This window comes from Chenopodium quinoa, unplaced genomic scaffold, assembly GCF_001683475.1.
Source record: "Chenopodium quinoa cultivar QQ74 unplaced genomic scaffold, ASM168347v1, whole genome shotgun sequence".
Taxonomy (NCBI): Eukaryota; Viridiplantae; Streptophyta; class Magnoliopsida; order Caryophyllales; family Amaranthaceae; genus Chenopodium; species Chenopodium quinoa.
Window position 1 is genome coordinate 4,885,451 of NW_018742815.1, and position 24,245 is coordinate 4,909,695.

Sequence of the window (24,245 nt, forward strand, 5' to 3'; positions counted from 1 at the left end):
ACAAAAGTTTTCCTTCAATTTAAACCAAAAACTCATCCCTAAACGTTTGTCCCATATATATACTTCGTATAAAATAATCGTCCCTATAAGATTACTCTCATGCAATTACTGATCATGAGACCACACATTTACTCTTACAATCGCACATAAAATACTTTTGATCCCACCACTTTTGCCTCTTATCAACTCTACCCGTCCTAAAGTTAACAAAGTAAAAAAAGATTAAGGGACAATCTTTTGGGACACAGGAAGTGGGAGTTTGGGAGAGAAGTGCATTTTCTGCCATCTAAGAAAATAAATAAATAAATTATATTCCATTAAAAAAAGAAAGAAAGAAAACTTCGATTATCATATAACAGCAGTTCATTGCAATTAAAGAAAGTCGCTCTCAATTCAGATTCAGCAAACTGCAGTAGTGATGCATCATGCAACAGTAACAAAAAGGCCATAAAGAATGCTATCGTTCGCAAATCTGATTCAGCCACAGGCTTGCTGAAATGCTGAGATAAGTAGAATACATAGTTTTCAACAAGACACGTAGAATACGTATTCTTTGAGAAGATTTGTATTACAATCGTGGGACTACTCTAGTTTTTACAATGAAACTCGTAAAGTATTATCTACTATCACTATCACTCTTTGTGATTGTACATTAAGTATATGTTTCTAGCATAGTCAATATGTTGTTTCTCAATCCCCAAACCATCCCAAAAACCAACACAAAAGTAATAAAAGAAAAAAAATTCTCTTGTGTTGTTTACCAATTCAGCCATCTCTATAATTCACAATATATTTCACGAAGTAGAGTTACCAGCTACTGTTGTTGCAGCAGTTTCCTGCAAACAATATAAATTTAAAACCAAATTGGTGAACATAGAAGTACCTAATGCAAAGATATTGCTTAAATGTTTTACCTGAACATTCTTTAAGATATCTTCAAGCTCTGCTCTTATAATGGAAAAGGGTGGCCGTTTAAGAGGAGCCTCATCCCAACATCTCTGCATTAAATCGCCAAGTCTAGGGTGTATGTCCTTTGGAATCTCTGGACGAAGTCCCTGAAATTCGGGGAGGGGAATCAAACAAAGAAAATATAAATCCATATTCTTTAAAAATCAAAAGTAATAAGCTACAAATAAAGATCATGGAAAGTTGAAAAGGTTAATGTTGATAGTGCACTTCTCTACTAGACTAACAAGGAATGCTGTCGTGGACGGAAAATTAGATATACTCCTGAATTAGAGAACTACTGACGTGTACTGGTGATGGTGATTAGACGCAACCACACTGCCATTAACACCATTAACACTTGAAATTGGAGGTCATTATTTCCCTTATTCTATTCATAGAATTTATCTTAAACCCTCATTAATCGGAAAACAACATTAATGGCTTATTATTCATTGAATTAAACAGGCGCATCTCTACACAACACAACTTAGTGAGTTAGATAAAATCCGATCAAATAATGTTTTCTTAGGTGATTCCGTGACAGAATTACATAAATTCATTTCAGGGTGGCACATGTATGGAACATCAAGCTACCAAAACACAAGTTTAATCAAACCCGCATTTCAATTTACACAGTTGTCCAGAACAAACTACAAAGGCAAATCCATGAAAAAATTTCACTCATTTCAGTGTGACAGATGACGGAATAAGAAGCTAAGCAACCACAGGCTTAATCAGGTACGGATTTAATTGTCAGTTGTTCATATTATAGCTTCATTCACCTTTAGACACTAAGCAGAACAAAAATTTCAAGTACATTACACACTAGTTCATAGATAAACGAAGTACATAAACAGAATGCCACGGTCAAATATTATTATATTGAACTATCATGGAACATACCTTTCTAACACCTAATGCAGCTTGCAGTGGAGTCATATTCTCATATGGAATCTGCAGACCACAAAAACCCCTCAACACAACTAGATTTTCACACCGTGAAAGTTTTCACAGAAACTCAAAAACAAGAGACACATTAGAAAATACCTTGGCTGTCAAAAGCTCCCATAGTACAATAGCAAAACTAAATATATCAGCATTCTGGTCATAGGGCTGATGGTTTATCACCTTGACAAAAGGGTGGAAAAAAAACGCAGAAGAAAAGAGGTTATCAGTCCACAATCTATTTGCCATGATAACAGAATTTCATATGCAGTAAGCACGCACCAAACAAAAAACTACCATGTCAGGCAATGTTGCAAAAGCAGGTAAATATTTAGCATTTCAGCAATGTCAAAAGAACAGCTTAAAATTCAGTTTTCATAAGTAACAAAAGCTACCCTCAAAATATGTCACTAAAGATGGCTCTCCGGGCATCTCCCATTTTGTGTTGCACACAGAGGCAACTCATATAAACATATAATACTACCTCCGTTTCTTTTTAGTTGACACGTATTCCTTTTTAGGAAGTTTTTTTTTAGTTGACACGTTTCCTTTTGGGGTAACTTTTTTACCTTGCATTTACAAGCTACGCCACTTGCTTTTTCATTCGCACTCTCTCTCCTCTCCTTAATATATGTGTCTAAATCAAACGCGTCAACTAATTAGAAACGGAGGAAGTAGGAAATAACGACACATAAAATTCTTCAGTGTAAATAGAAAGAAAATTGAGCTATAATAAAACTAGGAGAAATCAGCTTTCACCAACCTCAGGTGCCATCCATCTGTATGTTCCTGTTTCTGCTGTCATAACACCTTCCTGATGCAGAAAGCGAGCAACACCAAAGTCTGCCACTTTGACGACCTTGAGAAACCAAGTCATTCAAATTTTAAAAACTAGTCCGTGAAGACAGCAGAAACTCATAAATTAGGACACAACAAATTAGACAACTTTAGGCAAATTTTAAAAGAGGAACTTAGCCTTCCTATACTTTGAAAGACGCAGGTTCTGAACAAAAGTGCCGGACAACTTTTGGAAATTTTCAAAAGGATCTAACCCATCCTTGTTTCTATGCTTTATGTTCAGTTTTTTTATTTATTTTTTTTCTTGCTAAATATTTCTTGCTTAGAGAGCATTTTCTCAGAAAAAGAAAGCTTGGATCTACCTCCAATTAGAGACTTAAAGAAAGCCATAACTATCCAATTTTCAAACAATGAGTAACAAACAAAAAAGAGGTTGGAAAATTTAATTGTACTAGGTTAGGATTAGTGTTAGAACAGAAACTGAACCAAATCCTTGTGCTAAAGAATCAAACATCAAGGAACCAAACTTAGAAGGGGAATGAGTGAGGAAAATAAGATTTCTGATATTTGGGCACCTGGAACGGAGCTGAGGAAGCTGTATGTTTATATGAACTACATATGTATACACATAAACTTCATCAAAAAAATATTTTGGATTACCAAAGAAAATAAAAGCCTCATAGCAAACAAGATGCACTATATTTGTCAAAATTAAGCCAGATTTCAGCCTAAGGCACAAGTTTAAAGGGGTCCAAGTTAATACATTATTACCTTTATAGCCTTATCCTGGATTCTAGGAAGCCGCATCTAGAGCTTGGATGAGAAAGACGAAAGGAGCAAGGCACATACACACTATAGGATATATGGATTCAACTCCCAAATTATGTAATGAGACTGTGAAACTGGAGTAAACTATAGGATATATGGTTCGTCTCCCAATTTTTAAAAGGTACAAATAGGATCTAATCTAATCCAGAGGTGAAATTTCAAAGGTGCAAATCACACAAGAGTATAAGAGGATTCAATAAGGCATTAATCAGGTGCATTAATTATAATATGGCAACTGATATTGGAGGCTTCCATTAAAGAAAAACTAACGTTGGTTTGAACTTACAATAAATAAATAATAAACAAGCCCAAAACCAAAATGCTCAGATTTGTTTTTTTTTTTTTATATGGACTTCTAAACTTCTTCCATATCAAACCAAAAATTCAGTGAGAAACCAACTATGAAATTACAGTATGGCACTGATTGCAAAAGTAAAGACTAGTGACAGCAGCAGCAAGAAAAGGTTGTAATACATACTTGAAAAGTATCCATAAGCAAATTTGCTGATTTCAGATCTCTATGAATTATATCATTGTGATGCAAGTATTCCATCCCTTTGGAGACATCAATCGCAAATTTTAACAGCTCGGAAAGCTTCAAAGCTCTTCTATTTTTGTGCAGGTAGTTATACAGACTTCCACCAGGCATGTACTCTGCAAAAATTATCAAAGGCAACCAGCAAGATCATCAGATGGATACAAAGTAGAAGCAACATCAGCAGATTTGTCTAACCAGTCAAAGAAGGTAACAAAATAAAAAGATGCCAAGAATTGCTTGTTGGCTAGAACTTTGGAAGGTAATGGTAAAGCTTGAAATATATGCACCACAGGTAATGCTACCAACCATTAAAAAAATAATAAAAAAAGCAGGCATGCAATTCTATAATGAGAACTCAAACATGATCCATATGAAAAAAGGATTGGAAATGAACAACAATGCCACACTAACACAACATTGACTTATATATTCTTCTCATTCTAATTACTATAGAAAACAGTAAACAAAACAAGTCATCAAAATGGGGAACCAATATATTTCTTGATTGTTTTCCCACGTACCACACCATCCTATAATTTTCAAATGAAATTCATCACAATTGTAGAAAGCAAAAGCCAAATGGCAGAATAAAAAGAGTAATTTTCCAAATTCATGATCAACAAAAGTAGCAAGTTCTAATCCATGATTAAGTATATTAGTTCCATGTTCTAGCAATGTCATATATCATGCTACAAATAGATAATTACTGTTGTCCCTGAGAATGCCAATGACAACAGCCAACTAGTTTTCAACATAAGGAACAGTATATAATCACTGTTACCATGTCTAAAGTAATCTCAAATTTCTGAAAAGTGCATCTAGATTACCACTTAAACGAGTAAAAAAATAAATAAATAAATAAATCATTCCCCTAGTAACTCATCATTTTTCAACCGAATTTGGTCAAAATCAGGACAGAGAGCTCAAAACCTCAGAAGGGCAAGTATACTGAATGTGACGAATTCAATGACTTGCCTTTGCATTTATCACTTTCGCGTATCATTCATACACCCTAACTGGATTCAGCCCATTTCATCATTTCATTCATATAGCTTAGGATTCAGCCCACAAATCCTAAATGGATGGATAATATGCATACCATTCTAACTAGATCTAACCTTTGAGTAAGACATGATATAATCCCAAAACAATTCAAGACAAAAATGAGACAATTGTTTACTATAATTATTCAAATACTGACAAAATTGCATACCCTTCCAAGTAGCTCTCACCAACACATGATATAATCCCAAACCAATTTAAAGACAAAATGATACAATCTTTACTAAAATCCTTCAAACACTGACATCTTAGTATTCTTTGGCACATAAACCCTTTTACAAACATCCAAATGATGTGAAGCCACTTTTAATAAGAAAAGTCAATGTAGACACAAAGAGATCTAGATCAAAATCATGTGCTTTCAACATTGACACCCTCAAACTAATGTGCATTGTTGCTTGACAGTTTTAGGGACCCATACGACTTTGGTAAGTGACCTGGTTGAAAACCAATTTGAATATTTCACTCACTCATAGATAAATCTTTCATTTTAGCCATCTGAGGAACACATTTAACTTAAAACCCTAATTTTTCTTCTTTTTCACTCTCCTCTACTTCCTAAAAAAACCCTACACAGATCCAACACATGATCTACAAATCTAGTCATAAGACTTATACATGGGATCTACCAGACCAATAGATGTAGACCAGATCTAAAAGACATTCCCAACTGATCTTCCATAGCACATAATTTTATCATATGTACCAGATACATTAGTTCTAAAGCCACATGTAAGGCAGCAAAGGTAAGAACTAAAATCAACCAGTATGCTCCCTCTTCCAACAAGGGGAAAAAATCTCCTCTCCTCCCCCGTCACAAGTCTCACTACCACCATAACCACCACCCCATCATAATCAACTTGCCATAACCATCATCCCGTCACAACCACCCCAACACTTCCACCAACTCGCCACCCCCACGACATCCTAATCCACTGCCACCACATCACCCCAGCACCCAAACCAGAAAACCCTCCCACCCACTCGAAAAACCCCCACCACTCCATCACACCCACCAGCTAGCCACCCCCAGTTCCCCATGGGCCACGATATCCTAACCCACCAACTTGCCGCTGCCCCACATCACCCTAGCACCCAACCAGATAACCCTCTCACACACTCAGAAAACCCCCACAAGGAAAATCACTCACACAAAAAAAACCACCACCCCAAAAAATTGATTGTAAAATGGCAAAACTTCCATAACATCCTTGTAATACAAACACAGATGGCGGCTTCATTACATTTTCATGACATCAAGGCGGCTGTGACTTCCAAATTCATCCCTTCTAAACCTTCTTTACGGAACTTGGGTTTCAATTGTTGTCCCCGACAAAATCAATTCAAGGTATGTAAATCAATGGCGATTGAACAACACAGAGAATTCTTTCAGTCTGAAGGTAGAGGAAGAGAAACATACTCAACCAACTATGGGAATAATTTAAAGACTAAAAGACTTTCACAGTGGTTCAGAAGTTTAGTAATGGATTGGGGCGATGTTGAAGGAGGTGAAGCTGATTTCAATGGAGCTGAAGATGGTGGTGGTTACGGTGAGGAGGAAGGCGAGGATGAGGGGAAAGAAAATGAATTTACCCTGCAAAGCAAGTTGTAAGTAAACAAACTCATTTAAGAAGGAAGAAATGTAGAATTATTTACATGATGGTGGGATTGTGTTAAGCGGACCAGTTAAAGATGGGATTATTGATTTCAATTATCCAAAAAAAAAAACTTCTACTATAGAAGTCAGAATGGTCAACTTTCTTTTTAGAAAGAATATGATCTTATGTTTACCATTATATCTTTCACTCATACCAGATGAGTGATCCAATCAATTTTTTGATTGAAGCTTTTATTTTGCAACTAAGCACTACGTCTGCCGCTAATAAACTAAAACAAGTACTCATGTAGTGTAGTAAAAAGGTGTAACAATAATAACAAGATCGCCAATATATGAAGTCACTTCAAATCTTCAATGAAAACCAGTAACTAAATCAATCATAGTCCTTTAAAGCCTTGCAGACTTCAAACAGACAAAAAAAAAATCAGAAGTTTTCAGGATGTAAGATATTAGTAGAGCATAAAATAATGCATTAAAATTATTACTTCTGACAAGCACATAAAATTCAATAATCGTGATAGTATTCTATATGATTGGCATTATTGAACCAACCATAACCCAGCAGAAACTCTTTAAAATGTAGATATACTCATAAACTAACATCCTTTGAGCTATTGAACTATTGAACAATTGAACAATTGAACAAACAGATATGATGATACCTGTTACAATGCATAAATCAGGAGACTTTGTACACGCACCAATAAACCGAACAACATTATCATGTTGCACCTCCCTGCATAGAAAACCAACTAACATTAGTACACAGTAAAGGGGGAGGGTAGGAGAGAGAGGCAGGAAGAGGAGGGATACTCCACACAATTATATTAAAATTCTTGTCCTTAAGGGGTTGTGTGCATTTAAAGGTCTTTTTAATATGATGCATATTACTTATAGTGAATCATCATGAATATGCTGCTATAACTATTTCTATATTAGTGTTCTATGAATTTGTACTCGGCACACAATTGACAAATGAAATTAAAGACACTGTTCGGAAATTTAGCATTGAGACCAATAAAGCCTGAACAAGCAAATTGAATGGAGAAGAATAATCCGTGTTCATCATTACTGCATCAGCTCTTCTAATTCAAAGCACCTATACTAGCTCTGAAACACCAACAATCCAGCATTTCTCTCTTTCCCTCTTTTATCTCAGATCCATACATAAAAGAATGCCTTATAAACTCAACTCCCCAGGTAGCAAAAAACCCAATAGCAATATAAAATGTCCACCCAGTAATGCTGAATTAGCTGGTTAAACAGACATAATAACTACTATTGACTGTCTGGCAACTTTCAGTTCCTTGTTATCTCATCAAAATCAAGAGTCAGTCTCCCCACACTCTTGAGACACTAAAAAGGCCATTTTGGAGCTCTTATTACCTGAAGTAAATCACATTAATGTGTTTCATATGGGCAACACTTTGTTTACTTGTCCCAAAGCATTCAAAATCAATGATATTGATAGCTGCCATTAAATTAAATTACCAGTTGGACCTCAAATTCAAACAAAATGGCCTCTACAAGAAAATCCAATTCTTCCTCAGCTCCATATTAATTGCACTTGTACAATTTTACGCTTCCCAATGTACAGCATCATCAATGCTTATAGAAAGATTAAAAGTATGGCACACAGACCACAATAAATTCATTAGCAACCTCTTGACCAAAACATATCCTTTTGCAATCCTTACTTCCCCCTTAGATTGCAACAACCCAGTAAGATCAGTGTTCAAAACAGACACCAGAAAGGGGGAAAAGATAGCAGTGGTAACACATCAATGCTCACCTTAAAATTGCAACTTCTTGAGCAAACTCTTCCTCTGATGCTTCAGTTAGATGCTCAGATCTGAGAATCTTGACAGCCACATCCTGACCAAGGTACACACCTCGATACCTTGGAAAAAGAGCAAAACAAAGATAAGCAACAGAAGGGAAATTTGACATTGGTATAAGAAGCGGTTCCACTTACAGATCCCCGCACGATCCAGATGCAACTTTGTCCCCAATCTTCAACAACCTTCTATCTATTTCCCAATTTCCAGGTTCTCCATGTGCAGCTAGTGCTTTCTTCACCGAAAATTTTGAATGCGATGAGCCAGACCACGAACCCTATAATTTATAGAACTTCATTGAACTGTATTCCCTTACAGAGTATAACAAAGAAATAGGGTCTTGAAAACAAAATCCCTGACTGCGTACAAATAATATATACATACATGCACGTAAATGATGACAAAGATAAGACAATAAGATTTCTCCAACACCTAACATTTGCAAATTAACCCAACCCAACCCCTTCGAATTATTTCAGGTATCTCATCAGAGCCCCAGCTTCATTAGCTAAGAATGTCAAAGTACTTTACCCCAACAGCCCAACAAGCAGCTTGATAAGGACATAAGGTAGATCCTAAAAGAAACCCGCATTATATTCAAACATAATTGCCATAGAACATTGTGCATCTGCATGGCCACAAGTTTTTCTCTTTGAACCCTCCAATCCCCACAAAGCTTAATTGTAAGTTTGTAACAATCCAAGATAGTCGAATAGCCAACTCAAAACTTCCCAGGGATAAAAGATAAGCATCCTAAATGATAATGCACCACCTATCAATGTACAAAAAAGCAAGGACCTGCAATCAACAACTCCACAAAGCATCCAGCCAATTAAAAAATATAATTATTCTGTTGTGCCAAAAGAGAGTCATTGATGTCTTCAATCCTACTATCACAAGCTGTTGAAGCCTCCATCACCAAGCTCACCTTTCACATTAACATCTACGAATCGCTGCGATAGAAAATCTATTACTGCCTCACTTAGCGTAGAGAACGGATCTGAGTAAAGTTCCAAGCAATCTTCAGGTTGACCTTCTAAGTTCTAACACTTCTCTATTAAAGCCTATTATAGCAGTATGGCAGTATCTTACCAACACTAACAAGAGTAACAACCACATATAAGCTCTCTCCCTAAAAGGTACTTAGCCTTCTGAATGAAAAGATCCCTGAAGATTCCTGACTATCGAAGTTATCTCCCTCACCCCCTTTAATGTAAATGAAGAACCAAGCACTGTTACTAGAAAATGGCCATAGAAGCATAATGTAGCATCGATACAATTAATAAACATGGGAAACATACACTGCAAGAGAAATCTACACTTAAAACATCCTCATGAAGTCTAATGTGTAGCCTATCCAATCTTATGCCTAACCAACAGGTATACTATAGACAAGCATGTCTAACAATGTCAACTCACTAGCTCAGTGGATAATAAGCATCTCAACCATATTTAGCACAATCAATATTCGCAGTTGATAACATGATGTCACAGTCACAATTTATATTCACTGTTGATAACACAATGTCATACTAACTCAAGTCCAAAAGAAAAACACCACAACAGATTCCCTGCTGGAGGAAAACTTATAGACACTGACTTCATACACCCCAAGCCTCCTTCCACTTCTAACCTAATCAAGATAGTCCCTTTTCTCCTCAACAGCCTAAAAAACCCTAAATATTTTCTTGAGCTAAAAAAAGCCTATAACAAAATATTCTACCACTCAAGGAAGCAAAAACATTCCACTGATTTCCTCAAAAGTCTTATAATCTACAGCTGTCAAAGAGTCTCCAGGTGCATATTACCTCCAATATAACAGACCAAGATAAACAAAGAGAACATTCTGGTTTCACATCCAACCAGAGCAGCAGACTCCAAAAGGCATCATGGTCAGCACTAATCCTAGTAAGTTACATTTTAATTAGGTTAATCATCACTCCTGCATCAATTCAACATCTCAATAATATAAAAACATTGAGCACCTTCAAATAATCAAGGTCAGCACCCAAAGAGTAAGCATTGTCATCCACATACTACAAATAGAGCACCTATGCCTCTTTTCTCCCACCTCAAACCGCTAAATCATGCCTTAGCATACCTTCTCTAGTGTCCTTAACGATGAATACCTTCAAGCCAAAAGATTGGCCAAGCATGGAAAACAGCACCGTACTGTTGCTTCGTGCTGCTATGTCAAATTCAAGGGTTGGTCTAGATTATGACCCATGGCCCCATATACCTGTCACAGAGTCATGCCATGCCCTAATGGCTAAGCTTAATTTTCCTGCTATTGTTGTGCTTTGTCATGCCAAAGTTAATGCCTTGTACCAAAGTGTGTTTTCCAGACAAAAACAGTGACTTTGCAAACACAGAGTCATCATGGAACATACCTCAGGCCTTCGCTGTGCCTTTGATGTGCCGTGATTTATGTGCCAGTTTGTGAATTGCTTCACCAGGCCCAGCTAGAGCCATCTGTAAGCATCTAGCAAGCACATCAATCACGGCAGTAAAAAGGGAAAGGTGGGGGAAAAAAAACCTGTCATATTCCCCCACATGGAGATAATCTCTGAAAGCACCAATTACCATCACATTAAAACAAACATGATAGTACAATACCAACACCCACCAAAACCCTTCCACCACCAAGGTTTCTTAAAACTCGGAAATCATCTGGACATAACCCTTCCAAAAATCTAACTCGCACATAGTAATCTTACTAGCTTAATCCTTTCCAACAACTTCATCCATGGTCAAGCAGCATGAGCCACCTCCACGAACTTTCTTACCTCCACAAAACTGCACAATTAGGAAGCACAATGCTAACCACATCTCTATGACAATCCTACAAGTACAATAATCTTGAACAGCCTTGATGGATCAACCTTCTTTGGATGAGAATAGTTATGCTCTACACAGTATCACCAATTTATGGAAACTCCCCAAAAAGTGTTACAAGGTCTTCCTTGAAGCACATCCAACAATCTTCAGAAAGCACCATTGTAACCACATCTAACCAGGTGCCTTCACCTGATTCAACAGATTTGTCCCATCTCACCTCCACATTGAATTTTCTAACCAACCACATGATTAGCCATGAAACATTTCCAAAAGTATATCGATCTATGCACAGAACTAGCATTTCCATCATGATTCATGACTAGACCTGGTTATTGGACAGGTCTAGTAGCAACCGGTGCAAGTCGATATCAAGTTGGGTAAAAAATGGGTCACTTTTTATTGGGTCAAAGAGGGTCGGGCCAATGCAGATTGCAAATCAATTGCAAGTCGATAATGGGTGAGCCAATAAACAAGCAAAGAAAGAGTAGAGGAGAGACAAATTAAGGACATATAAATACAGAACTATACATATAATTTTTTTTATATTTTCTATTTCTATTAATTTGGGCTAGCATTTTGGCCTTGTATTAACCATTTCCATCAAAAAGCCATATCCAATAAAAAAAACCCTTTAGCCTTAGTCCAAACCCTAAACCCTACAACCATGTCCAATAACTAGGTCTAATCATGACACACAACAAAAATTCAAAATAGGACGAAAATTTTCTGCATACGCTGCTGCTTGAATTTTCCAAAAGCTAAACTACTACTTTTTGCCAGCCATTCATCAAGCCCAAGGAAATAAAAGCAAAGAGACTTATAAAAATAAATTTACAGGGACTAACAGAACTCTTAAAAGAAGAAAGGATGGAATTGCAAGGAGGAAATATTACCTACGTACCAACGCACCAGTTTAAAATAAACAGCATCCATGCCAAAATAAACACAAACATATTGCATGAACCACATAGTCACTTCCATATCACAAAAAAACATGATAAAGAACAAAATATCATAAAAGTAGGATCTCTACCTCACTCTTATCTATTGCTTCTTCCATAGCTTTGCGCAAGCTATCAGCATCCTGATCATAACATCGCAAAGTCAGCAACAATTTGACTCAGCACAGATACCTGCTTCATAAAAGTATAATTGCAATGTCCTATTAAAGGCAAGCTCACAAAGCATAAATACTGTTTCCCCTATCGACAAGAAACTGGTTCTCAATTTTCCTATAAAGCTTAGACCTGATCTAGATGACATATATTTTGACATTCTACAACAAATTCACAATCCTAACAAAAAAAACAGTCTGCAAAATAACATGTCTGCTTGCGGTACTGACGGGGTAATGATTTCCATTTTATAAAAGGGCAGTAGAATCTAGCCAGGGAAGATACTCCGGTTGCGATTAGCAGAAATGTAACAATACAAGCCCCAAAAGCAGAAACTTTGACAGACATCTGAAAACAAGCAATACAAGGGAGAACATCTTGACAAACAATTAGTGTAGCAAGTGGTAGAGAGGCTAAGGCTTCTTTTGTATTAGTTACATTGTAATCTGCGAATTGCTTATCAGCTGAATGTGTATACTAAGGCTTTTGTTCTACTATTCTGTACAAAATGCTACTCTGGCTCCATATTGTATCTTGAGGTAATATAAAGTTTGTAGCAAGTATGGTGGTTGGCTAAAATTTATCTCAATGTAGAGAAGTGATAAGTGCAGATGGAGCAATCCACAATTAGTTCATCAAATAAAGATGGTCATTGGAATATTCTGGCCCAATGAACCCAACTCGGCCCTGCTATACAGAGATTTAAACCAAACTACCTCACAAGCGGGACGGTCCCAGGTTTAATTTTGTAAGAATTAAAGTTGCACAGCTTGCCTAGACCAGCCACGGGCCCAGGAGGATAGAGCAATGTGTAACTACCACGATAAGGTAAAACAAACAAACAAACAAAAAAGGGAAGAAAATAACTCTTATTACCTTCTCCCCTTCCAGCTGCCATCTCTTTCCACCAATGCTATTCCCTACTCCCACTGGCCCAAAAAATGGTAATAAATAAATATATACAAAGTATATTTTTCTGTTCATTGACCTACCTTGTCCATCCCTCCCCAACTCCCCACCACCCCCCCCCTCCCCGCCCCCCCAAAATATATATATATATATATATATATATATATATATATATATATATATATATATATATCACTCCAAATATGTCACGTACTCACTTCCAACTTAAGCAAATCAACAAGTCATCACCAAGATAAACCCCCACTTTCCACCCCCAAAGTTACATGTAAATATATATCTACAACTTAACCACAATCTAATTTTTTTTTTAAGAAAATATCCTTCCATTGCTTAGTTTCTAAGCTTTAACAATTCTATAGATTACTGAATCTATACAGCTATGCCTACCAACATTAAATAAATACATGATTTTAGATCTGGTTATGACTAAAAGCAGTGGTTGGTCGTGGAAGGGGAGGGGGGAGTGGAAGATGATAAGACTACTGATGATATTAAGGGTTTAGGATAACTTTACTTCTATAACCCCATCATATTTTAAACTTTCAGCATAACAGATCAATGTCTGGCTCTAAATTATCACAACAATAGATCAAAGGAGACGCATACAAAAATATGAACACAAACAATAATGAACGGACTAATGATGAAAAAGTGCATCTGGAAAAACAAACTAGAGATCAATAAGCATCAAACAAATAAAGAAAACATAATCATACCAATTAGAACTCAGGAAAGTACGTATAGGAAATTAGGAATACTTTAGAAATAAAAGTGTATGATGACATGGTGACTGATTAGCCAAAAACAAGAAAAAATGAATAAAGCAAGCAACCATGCAATTATAAGGACTAAAAAAGAATCCATTATAATTTCCAACCAACAGCATGTTATATAAAAAATTTTGTGGAAAAGATAACATATTACAAAGTTCTAAATTCACAAAGGGTTCATAGGATGTTCCAAAGAGACAAATTTTATATCCGTCTCAAAAAGTATCCATTATTTAGAAAGATATATGTGTAGAGAGTGTCATTTGTTGCAATGTAAACTAATTTATTTCCAATTGCTTTAGTAACCCAATGAATATTGGAGTTGACCATTTGTTTTTTTTAAGATAAAAGGAATGACTGACTAACCAACATTCCAGAATCCTGGTAATAACAAAAATTTGCAACAACTATATCTTAATTTCTCTTCCGCATTCAATACAAATAATGAACTATGGAGAGATTGAGCTTTGAGGACTGGTATCCCTAAGAGTATAAATTTTAAAGAAGAACATAGATTGCATTTCATAAATGTATGCAAACGTATATGTACAAACAAGCAAAAACAAAATCCTAGCCACCCACGGACATGCACAAACACGAACATATACAGAACAGGTCTAAAGAATATGAAGACAATCAGACAGAAATGTCAGAAATTTTCGAGGCAAGTATTGGAAAAAAAAAATTAAAAAAAAATATTGAAGCAAAAAAATATTAAGTCTCAGCATAAGCTTGAAATTCCAGAGGCAAGTGCTCATCTTACTTGTAAGACACACATGACACATCATCCCATATAATTGGAAATATATTGCATTTATTTAACAAATGAGATTTATTTAAAGTAAAGATCTGTTCATAACAGTAGCTAATGAACAGAGAATACCTCCAAAGGCCATCCATCCACTACAAATACATCCAAGGAGTAGCCATCAGTGGTTGAGAATACATGTGCTTCGCGAATGTTAAGCCCTATGTCAGAAAGCAATGCAGATAGCTGCAAAGAGATCACACAATATTGGCAGTTAAAATAGACTCTACGAACTGTCAAACAATCAAACTAAAAAATATATATGAATATTTCAAATAACAGGAAGGATCATATAGAGCACAATGATGGATGATAATGAATCATTGCCAGCTAACTTCTTAAATCTTACACTTAGCATGAATATAAATATAAATACAAAAATTCTAATTCATTTAACTAACCCACCCCCAAGGGGGTTATTTTAAAGAAGCAAGCCTCTTAATAACTACTACAAGTCTACAAGTCAAATTAATAAAATGACAAAGGTTCGAGATTAATAACCACTTGTATATCCTAAGCAATCTCCCTTTGCAGGAAAAACTAGTCAATCAGTTTTTCTTTTTGTTTAACTAAGAATACAAATCATAAAATGAAATCCACAAGAAACTAGCATTAGAGATATCACAGCCTCGGGAGCAAAAGAGAGAAACAGAATAATACAATTGCTTCTATTGGTTGCTCTCTCAGAAAAAGGCCTCTAATCGGCACACTTCACAATCATATCTGCATAATAATCCTTGACTGGTACTCTCTCCATTCTTGAATGATTGACACACTTCCCATTTAAATCCGTTCCGAAATAATTGATACATTACTAAAAAGGCAAGGACCGACAAATATTTAATTGTTTTTCTATCTTGCACAATGGCCCACCACTTTTGGGGTTAATGTTTAAAATATCCCCCATCCCCTTACATTGTACAATGGCCTACCACTTGCACTATTTTAATCAATTAATAAATTTCCACTAACTTCACTTTAAAATAAACAATTCAATAAACTACTCCATTGGAAAAAAAAAAATTACAAAATATTAAGAGGAGAGGAGGGGAGGGGAGGGGGGGGGGCTTACATTACCGTCTCCGTGAACATAAAATTTATCTTTCCCAAATCTGAACCACCATCAGCTTCACCATCCCTATGGATTGACCCACCGTAACCACCCCCATTTAGCAAACCCGCTGTTACTGATGAAAGGTTAAAACCTACCCTTGGGCTTTCTTCGAAATTAGCCAAATCTAACTCTTTAAATGTCGAAATGGGCTGGTAGTTCCAAAATTCAAGCAACCACTGCCATATTCAATCACTGTAGAGTTGACTTCTGCCAAATTTCCCAATGGATCATTTGTAATTTCCAGGCTGGTGGAGTTGGAGTTCTGACGGTAGTTGATCTTGGCTCAGTAGTTATGATGCTTGGGTATTTCCTCTCATTGGTGGAGCATACAGAGAAATTTTCAAATATATATAATGTTGACTTGCGTAAGGGGTCTTCTGCAGGTTGAGGGAGGTTGGGCTTGTCAGAATTTCAGTAGTAGGGTTTGTTGTGTAGGCAGTGGTGGTAGGGGGGTTCATAGGTTTGTTAGGGATTAAACTGAGGGTGTGCGTGAGGAGAAATCAGGTAGTGGTTTGTGTTACTGGTGGAGATTGGGTCATGTCTCCAAGATTTTTTTTTTTTTCTGTGGTTTGTGGGGGAGAGGTGGGGGTAACCAACCATAGATATGCAAAAGGTGATATAGTCTATTGCTAGCATGTACGGCAGACAAAACTTAAATTTAGCTAATGCTGATGCAATAACTGACAGCTATTATACTACAGACATGCAGTCACAGGTCAGAGGTGACAAGCAATAACATTATGATTATGGTTCAGAAATCAGAATCACAAACAAAACGATGTAGAGCACTCTGTAGCATGCAAACAGAAATTTGAAACCTAAACTCTTATTCAAAAAGAATCAAATTATTACTGTGCCAAAGACATCTGCATGTTTTAGCATAACCTTTTGTTACTCTAGATGAATTGTAAAGTCCCACTCTCGGCACAGTAGGGGGAATGTTAGACATCATATGCAGCCACCTTAGATAACAGTGACGGATGCTTCTAGTTGACCTTAATCAAATTGCAACTTTGTTGGGGTGGTTGCAAGTTATTTTAATAGAACACGGCCAAGGACAAACTAAGTGATGAATTTTTTGCAGTATATTACTTCAAATGATATCAAGGACCGGAATTGCTATCATAAAATACTACGGTACTATCCTACTCCGGAAACAAAAAGAAACAGATAACTAAGGAATGAAACAGCTGAACGAAGACTCTTATTTGTTTACCTGACTAAGAAGCTTGGGTTTATCTGGTGTTGAGCATATTACTTCATGAACTGGAGCATGAGAAATCTCCGGCCTGCAACATTAATTCTAGCATTACCTCCTCGATGAAAGATATACCACAAAGAACAGTGTACAGTACTCCAAATACACACTGTGGGTTACCAGCTAGAGTAGATAAAATAAATGACAAAATTTTAGCTGTTACTTGAAGTGAGGTTTCATATCAAGCCATCAAGGATCTTTTTTTTGGAGATCAGCTATTAGCTGATGGCATAGCTGTTTCCTAATTGGTTTGATTGACTAGCTGTCTAGCTTTACCAGTTGATTAGCTGTTTGTATTGGCTGTTTCATCAGCTAGTAGTATTGTAACAAAACCAACAAATTTTGGGCAAAACAAAGCCAATGAGAAAAAGCCATTCCAGATTTTCACCCCATTGAAAAATCATTAACCATAATCTAATACTAATTAATCAAATTAGTATGATAATTGCCAAAACCAATCAAGAACCTAAAGCCATGTCAGAGTAAAACAAAAAAGTACCTAAAGCCATATAAGCCAAATTGAACGTCAAAATAATTAGTCAGAATCTTCTAGGACATTCAATTGATACGCAAGAATCTAGGGGAGCTATGGTATTGATTTTAAGTTTCATTGAGCAGCAAGTAGCACCCCTTAAAACGCAATAATTCTGAAGGAGGGCAAGAAATCCAACTCACTCCTATCCAGGAAAAAAAAAATCTGAACACTAAATTATAAAATTGAGAAGCAAAAGAGAATACAACTTGTCCCAAATGTTGCTACTTTCACTACATATATATAAGTACCACATAAAGTAACACTGCAGGGTCCATATGCCTCTGCTTTAATGTTGACCTAAGCCCTGCTTTTCAGCATGCTGAAACTTGCAAAAGCTTGAAAACTTACAATCAAATTCCAAAATCTCAAAAAGCCTTTCAAATAAGATAATATAGATGGTAAATTGTCTGTGCATGACATTAGTAACTCCTTGAACTCTCATGCTATTAATGACTCTAGGTCATCCAGGATAATTCCCAATTGACCTGTGTTCAAGCAGTTGACATAATCATCAATTATCACTATATATTTATGTGCTCCTTCCATCCTACCAAGGCATGCATTATAAATTTTAGTTGTGCCTGAAAAAATAAATAACACCCAAACTGCCTCATATATCAAATCTAACCATTGGTTAATACATAAGCGCAACAAATGGTACAAAGTTCTTAACTGCTTGACTGAATTAGAATAACCAAGCACAAGAATCTTTTTTAACCAAGGAGATACTATAAAAACTAAAATCCGGCAGTGGGACATACAACTATAAGCTGCTGACGGCAGGCATACAGTTAATAAGTAATAGACTCAAGCTTTCACTGAATTACAAAATTCCCTTAGTCCAACACACCAAACTTCTAAGGTCTAAATTAGTAGGAAAGGAGTAGATACCTCTTTTCCATCAATCTAGAGTTCTGTCTAACCTCCAAATTAAGATCTTCCAGCTTGGAACAAGGTTCAAAAGCCTTTCCTTCTTCCCTGAAACAAAAGAGATCAGAATCACACTGAAAAAATGGAAAACTGTAAAAATAAATGTTGTAAATTGTGAGGATTAACAACAAATGAGTTAATAAAAAAAAAATCATGGAATACAGTTTTTTTAGGCAAGTAAGCACTTCTCATTGACCAAAAAGAGATAAGGAATACAATTGAAACTTTGAAAGAGCCAGATTACTTGTTCTGCAAAGGTTCTCCATGATTGGCATCGGAAGGCAGCATTGAAACAGATAAACAGCCCTCAGCCTGATGCTCTTCACCACCCTCTGGTTTAAAGTTCTGCCAAAAAAAGAAATTAGCACTTGTTGAATGGACAAAATATTACAAAACAACAGGAAAATTACCACAATACATCCCCCCAATAAGGCCTCCCCCCTTCCTTGTGTTGCAATATTTATAGAATGAAGGAAGTATATGACAACCATAAGACTGACAACCCTTTGCGACGTATGACTACTCATTTAAGTAAAAGCCTACATCTCAATCCAAATCAATTCTACTACCATAATATCCAAATGCATCAATGATGTTCCATTACCCAATTCTAGTGAAAGATAGCCCCAATATTTAGAGGTTATAAAGCAGAAGCCTCATGTTTGTTTTTTTTTCCCCGTGTAGGATTGGTTCTTTATATCTTGACACAAATGATTAAATTTGATCAGAAAGCTATACTTTGGATCTTGGTGACAGGCAACTAGATAGTCTAGATCTAGAAAACAACTCCTAGTTTGTGTTAATTATTCTCTCATTGCTAATTTCCCCATTGCTTGACCTTCATCAGACAGGGAACAAGACTGTGCTCCCAAAACTCATTGTTAAGAAAAATTGGCATAGGAAATCATTATTTACAACTACAAAAAAACAAAGCTTTATTCCCAAAGGAACAGGGTTTCGCACCTAAAAATGATGGTTAAGAAATTTGTGTAGGAAATCATCATTTACAACAAGAAAAACAAAAACAAAGCCTTTTTTTCCTGAATGAATGTTATAAATCTATTTTACAACTGTTATTAATGCCTCACAACAACTCAGGTTAAAAATTAACAAACAAATAACAAATCCGATGAGGCAATGACCAGATATTATTCAACACATGAGAAGTAAATAATTTCCAGCCATCCAGAACACGAAAAATGGAAAAATTGCAGCCATAAAGGAGCTTGTCACTATGATCAATACACATATCATACCTTTCGCACAACATTCCTATATGCTGAATCATTTCTTATGTATAACTTAAAATACATACCGGTCTATAAGAAATAGAACAAGGTCTACAGACAATATTAAAAGTTTCAGACTAAAGCTATTTGATTTTAACTTTTTCTAATTTACATGAATTGAAGATTATTTCAGCATCGGCCAAAAATTTAGTACCTCCAAAGCACGAACATGGAATACAGGTCTCTTTTCAGGGTCCTTGGCCAATGCAAGAAGCTTTCGATGTAACAATACGTCTTCTGCTCTATCTATATTTATATCCAAACCATAACTGCGGCAATATGAAATTTCAACAAAAATTAGCTAAACTATCAACATGAGATCCTAGCATCTGCAGTTTCTACACTCTTATGATGTATATAGAGAGTCAAAGAAAGAAAAACACAGCAAGATCAGCAATCCATTTATTTGTTCATTGAAACACAGCATCTCCAATATTGCACTAATCAATCTATCAAGTCAAATTAGATGTGCTACAACTGTAAAAAAATAAAAATAAAATAATAATAATAAATAAATAAAATAAAATAATAAAGTTACAAAAGGAGTAAACAATGACAAAACAGAAAATAACACAGCATTACTTTCTACATATCTACAGTTAAAGGACATTCACAGATCTAAATGTAAAAGACGTTTTTTGCATTGGATTATAGCTCAATATGAGCAACACAAAATAATTACTCTATCTCTCTGTCCGGATTTCAATGTCATACTACTTTGTTCAACTTACACACAAATTCCAAACTGAGAAGTATATACATAGACAACGTCCAATTAAATCTCAGTATCTCACCACATAAATTTGCAAAAACATTAGTCAAACATAAATTTGCTCAAATTTCTCCACATACACCAAACAACTACACACTCATTAAGTCTTGTCACATAGCAAGGTCAAAACTCAGATTACACTTTCAATGTAACTATGAATTCCAGACCAAAAAACATCATGACACTAACAACATAGCATCTGCAATTTCTGCACTAATTTAATGTATCAAGTCAAATTTAATGTATCAACAAAAAAGGAGCTAACTGTAAAGATTTTTTTCACTTATATTAGCTTCATTCATACCAGGAACTACACACACTCTCCCGTCCAAATATCATTCACATTACACAACGGATGATGTCAAATTCAAAGATAATGTCGCATTCAACCTCAAATGATAAAGAAAAATTCATCAAACAGAAAATTCGCTCGAATTTTTCCACATAAACAAAAACAACTACACTCACATTACTACTTCAATTAACTTCAAATTATACTATCAATGTAACTATTAACTTCAAATTATACTATCAATGTAACTATTACATCAAATTCAACCACAAATCATCAAGAAACACTGTAACACAGAAATTCATAAATTATTTTCTAAAATGAGAGAGGAAATTCATACCTAGGAGGCAATTGATTGAAATGAGCATCCAAGATCTCACGAAAATCAGGATTAGAAACAGCTTCATCATTTCCATTTTCAATCAACCGATTATACACATCGTTTCGAATATCAAACAATACACCTCCGATTATTCCACCACCACCGCCGAAACTCCGAGGAGGTGACGAACTCTCTCCGACTCCTTCAATCAACTCCATTATTCACCAATTTCACACAGAAGCAATTACTTCCAAGAATCAAACTACAAAACAATAAAAAAAATTCAAAAAAAAAACTAAGTTATAATCAGTAAAACATACAAGTAATAACACGAAAAATGAAGAGAGAAAGAGAGAGAAAACTGACGAATTATGAAGTCCGCCATTAATGAAGAATCGGAGAAACTTGGAGGAAATGATCAATTTTCAGAGGAGAGAGAAAGTGGAAGAGTGAGAAAGTTCTGGAGTTAAGACAAAAAGTATAATCTGCAGAAATTTTTGGAGAAGAAGGAAGAGAGAGAGAATTTGGTAGGAGAGAGAAAGGGCATTGAAGAATGAAGAAGACTTGAAGACTCTGGTTTTTATTTGGTTTATTTGAATAGAAAAAGAATAGAATACGGCCCGGGCTCATTGGAGTGGATAAGGAGGAAATTTGGCAGGTCTATTTTTATTTTCAATTGCCTATTTTAGTCCATTTGCCATTATTAGTATATTAGTATTTCTCTATTTTTGTTTTTTTTTTTTTTTTGGATTTTCACTAATATACGAGTTCTAAAGCCTATGTGTTGATAGGACTTTGGGTTGCTCTCGAGTTGCTTTGTTTAGCCTTGACAAAAAGTATACTAATGTGATTGAAAATCTTGGTAATTGTGATTTTATAAGCTTGGTAATGATTTCTACCTTTTGATGTGTCTACCTAACTGAGTTTAAGTTGGACTCTACTAAGGGTTAATAAAAAAATTAAAAAGGCTTGCTAAAAAACAAATTAGCTAGAAAAGTAGGGTGAAAACAAAAGTGTTGGATAAGATAATGGGACCCCTTTGTACCATGAGTTTTCATTTCCAAAATTTTCACAGAATCATGGCGGGTGATTTTTTTTCCCGGAGAAAATGGAGTGAGTCTTCACATTGCCGAGAACATCAACATCACATGTGACTGGGTGAACTTCTCCCGCGAGAATTTGAGATACGAGTTTCAAGACGACGAAGAAAACTTCCTCACGTTCAAAAACATGATGATGATGATGGAGGCGAACGAGTTAGATGTTATGGAAAACAATTAACCAATACTAACTAAACCCAGAAAGGTGTTTATTATAATTAATACCATTGAACAACATGATGGTATTCTAAGCAATCAAATAGATACCATCAAAACAATAGATGGTATTACAATGGTACCAATATTTATCTAATTTTTTTTAACACAACATAAAATTACTCCAAATTAACGGAAATAACATGTTTATAATCAATACCATTGAACATCGGGATGGTATTCTAAACAATTAGGAAGATACCATCAAAACAGTAGATGGTATTACAATTATACCAATATCTGTCTACAATTTTTTAACACATAACATAAAATTACTCCAATGGTACCAATACTAACTAAGCGCTAGTTCAGAACCACGACAACTTCACCGACCCAGAAATTTTGAACTCAAAGGCTACGTCTCCTTGAATTCTTGGTCTTGCGTCTCTTCGCCCCTTGAATTTCTCTCTGTTCAATTTCTCACTCTACTCAGTAAAGTACTCAAATTGCTTACTCTCTCCTCTAAAAGTGCACCTCTTTACAATTAACACCAACTTCTTTTTACACTTTAAAATTCAAAATTTGTACTGAACACGAAGGGCGGCCTACACCTATATAATAGGACAGCTTTTACATAACATTACCTTTTAACCCTTGGTAGAGTCCAACTTGGACTCAAGTAGGTAGAGACCAAGAAATTATGTGATGTGTCGGGTCTAAGTATAAGTTAGCTTATTATCTCCTTCCTTTGAAGTTGTCCACGACATCCATCTATTTGGGGCTTACTATTATACAAAGTATTAATTAAAAAAAATAATGGTCTTTTCAATGTTCTTTCTACGTTTCGATAAAATGCTTACATTTGCCTTTTCACAACCTGTAAAGCCAACATTTGATTAATATTTTCAATAATTAATTATGTACACTACTTTGTACTATACTCATTAAATGCATATTCCTTATTAACTCACTAGTCAAAAGTCGGCAAAAGAAGAATGAGATCACTAATTATTAGTTCCTTACTAAATGACCAAGGGCTACTACAACATGGTCGACAAGATATACAAGCATCATTGTTCAATCTCTCAATAAAAACCTAAAAAATTGTGTGATTCAATCTCACCTTATGACACAACAATTGATACAATGATTAGAAAATTACATCTTCCTTAGGTAATTTCTCTCAACTTAATATTATGGAGCTTTGTTTTCTACTTCTGAAACATAATGTTATGTTTGACTTAGGGAATTATAAAGATATGGTCCATATCGGTTTACAAATGGAATTATGTAAAATTCACACGGACATTGTTAGGAATTATGTTATTTCGGGTATTTAAAGTGTTTTTCAAACAGGTTGTTTTTTGAAAGAATGAAACAATCTTTACTGGTAATGATTCCGAAGATTGCTACTCCAACTGAGGTGGGACATCTTTGTCCT

At 35.5% G+C, this 24,245-nt stretch overlaps 1 protein-coding gene across 1 annotated transcript; it reads right to left on the reverse strand.

The window, feature by feature from the left end:
- Positions 1 to 448: 448 nt before the first annotated feature.
- LOC110725845 (serine/threonine-protein kinase STY46-like) lies at positions 449 to 22,558 on the reverse strand. Its single transcript, XM_021905307.1, has 17 exons — positions 21,915 to 22,558; positions 21,567 to 21,810; positions 20,317 to 20,431; positions 19,118 to 19,218; positions 18,835 to 18,921; positions 17,367 to 17,439; positions 15,112 to 15,222; positions 12,447 to 12,497; positions 8,713 to 8,852; positions 8,530 to 8,637; positions 7,400 to 7,473; positions 3,998 to 4,173; positions 2,657 to 2,752; positions 1,996 to 2,076; positions 1,852 to 1,902; positions 915 to 1,055; positions 449 to 836 (listed from the first exon to the last, which is right to left on the reverse strand). The coding sequence occupies exons 2-17, from the start codon at positions 21,764 to 21,766 to the stop codon at positions 795 to 797; spliced, it is 1,647 nt and encodes a 548-aa protein (XP_021760999.1). The 5' UTR covers positions 21,767 to 21,810; positions 21,915 to 22,558; the 3' UTR covers positions 449 to 794.
- Positions 22,559 to 24,245: the final 1,687 nt, after the last annotated feature.

Coding starts and splice junctions, on each gene's coding strand:
- LOC110725845 (XM_021905307.1), bottom strand. CDS start 21,766: ATGGAGTTGATTGAAGGAGTCGGAGAGAGTTCGTCACCTCCTCGGAGT. Junction 20,432..21,566: donor TTCAATCAATTGCCTCCTAG/GTATGAATTTCC, acceptor ATATTGCCGCAG/TTATGGTTTGGATATAAATA. Junction 15,223..17,366: donor AACCCAAGCTTCTTAGTCAG/GTAAACAAATAA, acceptor ATCTCTTTGCAG/CTATCTGCATTGCTTTCTGA.